General features: G+C 36.7%; 1 protein-coding gene and 1 long non-coding RNA gene across 2 annotated transcripts; both read left to right on the top strand.

Moving 5' to 3' along the window:
* Positions 1–270: 270 nt before the first annotated feature.
* On the top strand, positions 271–5,462 carry LOC133994296 (sodium-dependent phosphate transport protein 2A-like). Its single transcript, XM_062433543.1, has 12 exons — positions 271–406; positions 598–741; positions 888–999; positions 1,085–1,280; positions 1,933–2,043; positions 2,490–2,541; positions 2,852–3,019; positions 3,184–3,300; positions 3,609–3,733; positions 4,211–4,323; positions 4,506–4,789; positions 5,182–5,462. Exons 1-12 carry the CDS (start codon positions 271–273, stop codon positions 5,460–5,462), a joined length of 1,839 nt encoding a protein of 612 aa, XP_062289527.1.
* A 2,810-nt stretch (positions 5,463–8,272) lies between these two features.
* LOC133993503 (uncharacterized) lies at positions 8,273–8,994 on the top strand. The gene is made up of 3 exons (XR_009927070.1): positions 8,273–8,299; positions 8,637–8,702; positions 8,938–8,994. It is a non-coding gene; the product is annotated as an uncharacterized LOC133993503 (long non-coding RNA).
* Positions 8,995–9,360: the final 366 nt, after the last annotated feature.

Genomic DNA, 9,360 nt, shown 5'->3' with positions numbered 1-9,360 from the left:
TTGCACAACTGCATGCTTGAAGCAAGAAAAATATTGTTCTGCAATTCATTTGTGTTTTTGGTCACAGTTTTGGTTACAGTGAATGTTTTGTACGGTTATTTTTGTGTTATATCATGGTAGTGTAAATCATTTAATAACATAACACAACGACTATCATAACTAGTACTACTATTAAAACTATTTCTGCTTATGTTATCACTTCTATTACTATAGGTATCACTACCATTACCACTATCAAAGGCACTAATCATTATCTATTCTAATTAGACCATGGAAACTCAGCTGAGAGCACAGCGAGTGAAAGCTGTGGTATCTGCTCTCTTCAAAATCCCGCTCCTCTTTCTGTTCCTGTACATCTTTGTGTGTTCCCTTGACATTTTAAGCTCTGCCTTCCAACTAGCTGGAGGTAAGCAGTCAGCATTCACCATCAATATCTTCATCAGCCTTTCATTTTGACTAACATGAACATTTTAATACAGTATAAACTGTGTGGCAACATACATAGACACGTAATTGTTTGTTTTAGCTACTCGTACTTGATTTTGATATCAGTGCTTTCTGCCTGCCTGTTGCTCTTTGTCTGTCCTTCACTTCCAGGCAGGGTAGCAGGAGATATCTTTCAGGAAAATGCCATCTTGTCTAATCCAGTGGCAGGGCTAGTTGTGGGGATACTAGTAACAGTGTTGGTCCAAAGCTCCTCCACCTCAACCTCCATCATAGTCAGCCTTGTCTCTTCTGGCTGTGAGTAAATGTATTTAAAAAAATCTACAACAAATTCATTACAGCTAATATACTTAAAAGTCTGATTAACAGAAATCCATGTCTCCTGTTCAACTAATCAATCTATATATAATTACACATTTTTCTAATTATGTTTTCTGGTACAGTGCTAGATGTTAAATCAGCTATTCCGATCATCATGGGGTCCAACATTGGGACATCAGTCACTAATACTATTGTTGCATTGATGCAAGCTGGGGAGAGAGAAGAGTTTGAACGGTAGGGCTGTATGTATGAAATATTTGTACTGTGCATCTTTTTCATTTTAGCAAAAAAGAAAAACACTGAAATTGTGTTCTTTCAGGGCATTTTCTGGAGCTACTGTCCATGACTGTTTTAACTGGTTGTCTGTCTTGGTGCTTCTCCCCCTGGAAGCTATGAGTGGTCTGTTGAGGTTTCTGTCACAGGCCGTGGTCAACTCACTACAGTTCAGTACTGCAGAGGAAGCACCTGAGCTTCTTAAAGTCCTCACAGATCCACTCACAAACAGGATTATCCAGGTACTGTACTTAAATCCCCATAAGTATGGCAAATAGTCTTTTTAGGACTCAGACACAAACAAGCACAGATGAAAAAAGTAAATTAAAAAAGGACAAAGACCTCGAAATCAGAACAGAACAGATGGGACTAGAACATGAGAAGTAATCGACAGAGGTGTAATCTCTTTAGAATAAATACTACAAAAATATGCTAAAAGAACTTACAATTATGAAAAGCGTTAACTTTATCAAACATTACATCTTCTGTTTCACAAACTGGTGTAGAATGGAATTTGCACTTCCCAACCATGAAGTGAAAACAGAGAGAAGAGGTCACCTACTAAAAGCTTACATATTTAACAGATTTTGCATACTTATTTTCCGTCAGTTTAATAGCAGACAGCTGCAAGGGAAAAGGATGCAAAGGTTCTTAGGGGCATGAGATAAAAAAGTAACCTGTTAGACAGCAGAAAGAAGCTAAAGGAATTGAGTTGAAAACAAGCAAAGTGGGCCTTTTACACAGGCAATGTGTACACTTTACTGGCGTACGATGCTATAGTCAGATAAATGTCATACTCTACCAAAGAACTGGCACTCTGCCAACAATGGATAGAGCTATTAACTAATTTTCACACTGTGATAATCACCTGATAAGATAATTCTCTCCTTGTAGTTGGATCGGTCAGTTATTGCAGCCATCGCTACTGGAGACGAAAGTGTGAGGAACAAGAGTCTGGTGAAGCAGTGGTGTCAAACCCTGTCTAACCCTAACATGATGGTACTGGTAGGATATGTCAAGTTACACTCTTTGTCTTTTTGGTGTCCTATTACCTCGAGTAATACTGTCTCACTTTGAGCTTAATTAACACACACACACACACACACACACACACTCACACACACTCACACACACACACACACACACACACACACACACACACGCACACACACACACACACACACACACACACACACACACACACACACACACACACACACAAACACACACACACACACACACACACACACACACACACACACACACACACACACACACACACACACACAAATAGACCAGGTTATTTGTGCACATCACGCTCCCAATGGTCCATTATTTATAGAGTTGTTCATATGTTGAATGTACATTAGATGCATACTAAATGTGTTCAATTTTAAAGTGAACCACCATCCCTTTGCCTCAGTCTGCACTCTGTTTATCATTGCTGACAGGAAAATGAAACAACATGGACAACATACAACCTTTCAGAACATACACAGAGATGTATGCCAGTTTTTAAGTATTCTTGTAATTTTAAGTTTTAAGTTGTCTTTGACTGAATAACATTTTGTCCTCTACTTGAGTGTTTTAACCACTAGATTTCCATCTGCACCGATCATCAATAATCAACACAATCTACAAATAAAAAACACTGATTACAAAGTTTGTCAATTGTTCTCAGAGAGTAGAGAATTATTTCTTTCCTTTACATCCTTGGAGTGAAATTTTGTTTAACTACCAGGTTGTACTTCCTACTAAAAGTCTTATTCTGTATCAAACCCTTATGAGATCATGTGTTTGCCTCTCTGCCCAGGTAGGCATCTCTTTGTGGACTGCTCTTTGTCAGACTTGGCCATAGGTCTGATCCTCCTGGCTTGCTCCTTGTTGGTACTGTGTAGTTGTCTGATACTGCTAGTAAAAGTGCTCAACTCCCTGCTGAGGGGTCAGGTGGCCAGTGCTATTAATACAGTTGTTAATACAGGTAATACAGGAATATGAACGCTCTTTTCCTAAATACACCTCACAAAGATATAAGTATAATAACACATGATCAGACATGCATAGTCTTTCTATCACTCTGTATTTGAGTCAACCAGGTATATATGCACTGTATATGATTACAGCGTGTCTTGTCATTTCCTATAGATTTCCCCTTCCCCTTTACGTGGCTGGCAGGTTATCTGGCTATATTAGTAGGAGCAGGCATGACCTTTCTGGTTCAGAGTAGTTCTGTCTTCACCTCTGCCATCACACCGCTAATAGGTAATAAACACACTCACGCACACTAATTTTGTCAACACACATTTGGAGTTGAGGGTATAAATCAGAAGAAGAGATATATTTGTTTACTTTCAGGTGTGCTGTATTTTTCAATTTACCATGTACATGTCATTCTGGTGTTAACTTGGCATTGACAGATCATTTTGGTTACCTAAATGTTTCTGAAATTGCATAATAAGTTACCCATTAACATATTAAAGTTATACGACTGTTCACCAGATCTATTGATTACTGATGTGTTTTTATCTGTTGTACCTGTATTGTATTTTTCTCACGCTATTAATCCTCAGGGATTGGTGTGATCAGTATTGAAAGAGCCTACCCTTTAACCCTTGGGTCCAACCTTGGAACCACAACAACAGCCACACTGGCAGCGCTGGCTAGTCCGGGGGATAAGCTTGCAGCTGCCACACAAGTATGAACACACACACACACACACACACACACACACACACACACACACACACACACACACACACACACACACACACACACACACACACACACACACACACACACACACACACACACACACATATTATGCACGTAAGCAAATTCATAAAACATCAAAGCAAATATTCACTACTCTCCAGCAACCTCCAAAACTTACTATATTGACAGCCTTATTTACCTTATAACCAGCTAGCAACCACACCATAGCAATAATCACCTACCAACACAACAAACATTTCACAGAACCCAAATAGAATAGAAACTCTTCATCAACCTACAATGCATTTAGTAAAGACAAAGAGGTCAGAACACCATAGCAACCATATAGTCACTCCCTGCAAGCCACCCAAAACATCATAACAAAAAATGATTCTCTGGTTTTCTCTCTGTCTCGCTCCTATGCTGGCATCTTTCATCCTCTCCTACTCTTTTCTTTCAGGTTGCTCTATGTCATTTTTTCTTTAACCTCCTTGGTATCCTGCTGTGGTTTCCAATACCAGCCACACGCCTTCCCATACGTATGGCCTGTGCTCTTGGTAGCTGTACTTCCAGGTACGAATAGCAAAAGTTCCTATTTTTTACTGAAACAGAATAACCAAAGATAGTGGCTGAATCTACAAAGGAAATCCAAATATTCTTCCATATTTAACATCATATCACAATTCTGTTAAAGTTACTGTATGATCCTAATGAAATACAGAAATGATAATCTAACATAACTTACATATACTCAGATACCGCTGGTTTGCTGTGCTCTACCTACTCGTCTGCTTTCTGCTACTCCCATCCCTGGTGTTTGCCCTCTCCATGGCTGGCTGGAGGGTGATGGCTGGGATTGGCATACCAGCCGTTATGGTGATTATATTTGTCGCAACAGTAAACATTCTCCAGGTGCGCAGACCTGATTGTTTGCCCATCCGACTGCAGGATTGGGACTTCTTGCCTGCTTGGATGACCTCACTGCAACCCCTGGATAACCTCATCACCAAGGTGACTCTGTGGTGCAGACAAGGGAGAGGTAAATATTTTAAGAGAGACTTTTGAATCAAATAAGTTAAACATTTTTCATCTCCGGCGGTGCAGTTTAAAAGTATATGCACACCACATATCTCAGTTAAACCCACAGAATAGAATGACGCAATAAATAAATGCATACTCTGAAGTGCAGATTATATATTAATAGACTACTGGGCACATCAGTCAACAGTGGAAAGTTTTATAAATAATTGTCTGACTAGTTACTTAATCAAATTTCCACCTGTTACCTCTCAGAGTCATGGCCCATATTTTATTCTTATTATACAGACCAGGCAGGCAGATTTAACAACCTTACATCCTGTTAATGCTAATGACTCTGAATAACCTCCTACTGGTTTCTGACAGGCTGAGTTGCTCTGTTTTTGCTCATAGGTTGGAGTTGTAAGGGAAATGATGGCCCTGTAGCATCACTGGAAGGCATTGCGGTCATCCCTGAGAAAAAAGTAGGAGGAAAGGAACAAGAGATTGAAAAGAGCTGGGAGGAACACAGAAGACTGGATAAACCTGGATGTTGTGATCTACAATATAATAAGCAAAACAACAGAGACAACACAGCAATTAAAGGGGCTTTAGAGAATAACATGTCTGCAGTGTGGTCCATTGAAATAAATGCAAACAGTCACAACACTCAACAGAAGAGCACTTACTTGTAGTGCTATTTCCTTGTCACTCTCACATCTAAAAACAAAGTGGAAAAAAAAGTCTTGTATGAATTGTAAAACTCATTTGGTGAGGAAGGAGATTTGTAACAGGTTGGTTCTAAGTGTATCGTTATGAAGCATTGAAAAACCCAAAAGACTACATACCAAAACAGCATAAAAGTCTTGTCTAGTATGTAATTTAGGAAGATGGTTACATGAATATGTTATGAATAGTTGGAGTAATAAATAACATGTTATAGTGTGAAAGGTGAAAGGTCGGTGTTGTAACTAGGGATATCTCTCATGTGATTCTTAGATGAGACTTCCTTCTTTTACAACTGTGTCTCAATAAGGGAACAGGTGACACCCTCTGTCTCTGTTGTAACATGTTTTTTCAGTGACACAGCATATATTTTTTCCCCTAGTGAGATGTGAAGTAGCATGCAAAGGTTGTCCTCCTGGTTACTGCTGTGAATGAGATTTGACCTTATATTCATCTAACAGCATTTTAAAAAATAAATGGAGAAGCCATAAACCATTGTGCGTCAAACTGCTTGTCTTTTTTGATTCAGTTTTATTTGTTTGCTTGTTTTGTGTGTGTGTATGTTTATTGCTGTGTCGAGCCCTTATTATGTTCACTCTCATGTACTGCATTTTTATTACTGCTTAACAAAAATAATAATGAAAGATAATAAGAGATCACCACATTATCTGAAAATGTCATTTAAGCAGCCCTAACACATTCTTTCTGGTGTTGCTTAAAATGAGCTACAATTTCCGAAGCTTTTCATGCAGCTGCACTTTTTTTCTAAAGATTTATGCGAGCAAAAAAACTCTAAAATGAAAACTTGAATATTCACCAGTGCATGCAACCTAAATAGAAACAACCTTAATACTTATGACTGCCTGTATTTACAGCAGAGCTGAGCTGAGCTGAGTGCCTCTTGGGGATGTGAGAGTTTCGAAACCAGGCACTGCAGTGGAGGCAGCAACAAAAAAAGAAAGAGACTGTGGTTTTTAAGTATTAGTCTCAGACAGTCTAGACACATTGTTTAATTTTTACACATTACCTGTGTCATCTGCGAAAAGGTTTAGTGGTTCACATTTATAAGCCATAGTTTGTTTGTTCTTTAACTGGTATAGTTGCATGTTACATTGTGTCCTTTGCAGTAACATCATCATATTCAGATAGGTTTAACATGTGTTAACAACATGAAGTAAATAATAAAACAATAGCCATCTCTAAATGGGTATTGTGACTTTGCACTCTGTTCTACATAAACTATCTAGCTAGCAATTTCACAATGTCACTACCACAACAACAACATGAACTGACTTAATGGACTAGCAATCAATCACAGTAAATCTTAAAGAAAGAAAACTTACAGTAGATTTACAGGTAAATTGCCCCGTTCAGCACAGAACAACTCACTGATAATCCATTAACATGATCCACATAGCTCTCCAAAAACAATGATGGGAAAAAAAGTTAACTACAATTTAATATCATACTTCCAACATGAACTTAAGACAAAAAGTATATAATGATTTTTAAGTCTGTTAGTGAATCCTTTATTATGCCCCTCTGTAGTTATTCGTACACTACACCAATTACCTTCTTCCAAATGGTAAAATGTAGCAACTATATTTAGAAAATGTCTATGGTGAATGCAGGTATCCACATTATGACTGGAACATACCATACAGAACATAGTAATGTTAATGTAAAAAAAAACTGGCACTGGGGATTATTTTAAGTTTAAGAAAACATATTTCTGTCAGCAGTCTTGAGTAAGATGCTGACTATATAAGATGTTCATTAAGTTTGTATTAAAAAAAGCAGTAAATCTTGGTATCTTGGTAATTCAGCACAACAAAGTTAAAATGGCGTAAATATATTGTAAAATGTATTCAATTTTATGTTACATTATATTTATATGAAATATGAATGTTATATTACATTTAATATAACAGGCAACAGGAGATTATGCACCTTTTCCGCCCCTGGCCATTGACTGTGACCTGGCTTATAACTGACCACCAGCTTTAATTCGAGGAAATAAAGTAGGCTTATTTTTGGGTTCAGTTTAGAATGTGGAGCCATATCTGTTTCATTATTTATTTAATTTTTTCAGCATATGAGATGATCTTTACTAATTTAGATGAGTCAGTGAGACTCTAAATTTAACAATAAATGAGTCTTCTTTATTTTATGTTTAGTAGACACAAAAACAGTCTTTCACAAATACGAATGCAAACTATTTGAAACCAGAACTTACAGCAGAGAACAGATGAGTTTCTCTTCAGTCTGTGAGGTGAAGCACCATGGCTGAGATAATGACAAAGACAGAAAAAAACCCTGTGGCTATTTTAAATGTCAGTTTCACACATGGTTTAATTCTGTATTATCTGTGCTGTGCGTGAGAACATTTAGTGATGCAGATATTTGTTAGTAACGTGAAGTGTAAACTTAGAAACTGGGTTTCTATGTTGGGCTACAGTACATTGAGAGGCAGGAAGTGTTTATTTCTTTTTTTTACTGATGTGTTAACACCTCTCATCTTCAGGCCGCTTTTTTTGTTTAAGTTAACATCAAAAATGACATAAAAGGATGTCATTGGTCATGATGTATGTGATTTTGGCTACATAATTTGTTCACTTGCATTGGGTATTGTTTAAAGTTTGAGAAACATATGTATGTCAGCAGTCTTCATTTGAGTAAAATGCTGAGTATGTACAATGTTCAGGAAGTTTGTGAAAACAAAAGCAGTAAATGATCAATGAATGATTAGAACATTCAGTTCAGTCTTTAACAGCCATGAAGAAGACATCGCACCATTGTGAATGTGGTGAGTGAAATATTTGACTTTTTAATCTAAGCATGCTGAGATTAGTTCAAGCAGAATTTCATCACTTTTTTTCCTTATATTATAGTTTGTAGAGGAATAAAATTTGGAAGTGTATAAATTCTTATGCTTTGATTGAAATTGTCTGATTATGAAAAGTAATAATCCAGACATGCTAATCATATTCTTCAGGTTGAATTTTTATTAGAATTAACTTTTTACATTCAAACTGAATGACTGACTTAATTTAGCAGTTTTACAACATATAACTACAGTTTAAATCTAAATCAAATTAAATACATTTAACATTTAAAATTAAATCTGATTTTATGCGTTACAGCATTAAAAGCAATGATTTTCATCTGCATGTTCATCACCTCAGCAGCAACAACCATTCTGGCAAAAGGTACACTTCAGTATAAACATATGTTCTATCTAGAGTAAATCTAGGTCTTTGAACAGCTTGGACTTGCTCAGTAGCACAGGAAACATATTGATTTGTAAAAAGTTGGCACAGTTATCTATTATTTCCTTTATCCTTCTAAAATTAATTGCTACACACAAATTATTACAAATGTTATTTGTTATCAGTATCTCACATTGAGAATTGTGTTGTCTTTCTTTTCTTTTAGGGTTCATAGAATGCAATTTGTCCGAACCAACTGGAGCTCACCAGTGTTTTGGAGAAGTGGGGCAGCCGTTGATTTTTAATCTTCCAAACACAACAAATAGACAGATTCTTTTGATAAAGGATGACAAATACACAATGTTCAAAATTAAAAATAATCAGAGAGTGTCTTATAATGAGTCAGGAATCTTCACTAAACAAACATTCAAACTCAATAAAGCAACAAAATGGCACTCTGGAGATTACAAGATGGAAGAATTTGGATCGAATGGTAAACTAGTGAAAGAAGTGAAGGTGCATTTAGAAATACGAGGTATGGAAAAGAAATGTTTGTGAAACACAAAGTTTGTTCATTACCACTGTACATAACAAAAAGAAATCTATTGTACATTTAAAACAGGAAAAAATACATTTTAAACTAGGCTAATGGACAATA

Source organism: Scomber scombrus, chromosome 14, assembly GCF_963691925.1.
Source record: "Scomber scombrus chromosome 14, fScoSco1.1, whole genome shotgun sequence".
Lineage (NCBI taxonomy): Eukaryota > Metazoa > Chordata > Actinopteri > Scombriformes > Scombridae > Scomber > Scomber scombrus.
The sequence above is the reverse complement of the archived record's forward strand: the minus strand, read 5'-3'. Positions and strand labels throughout refer to the sequence as shown.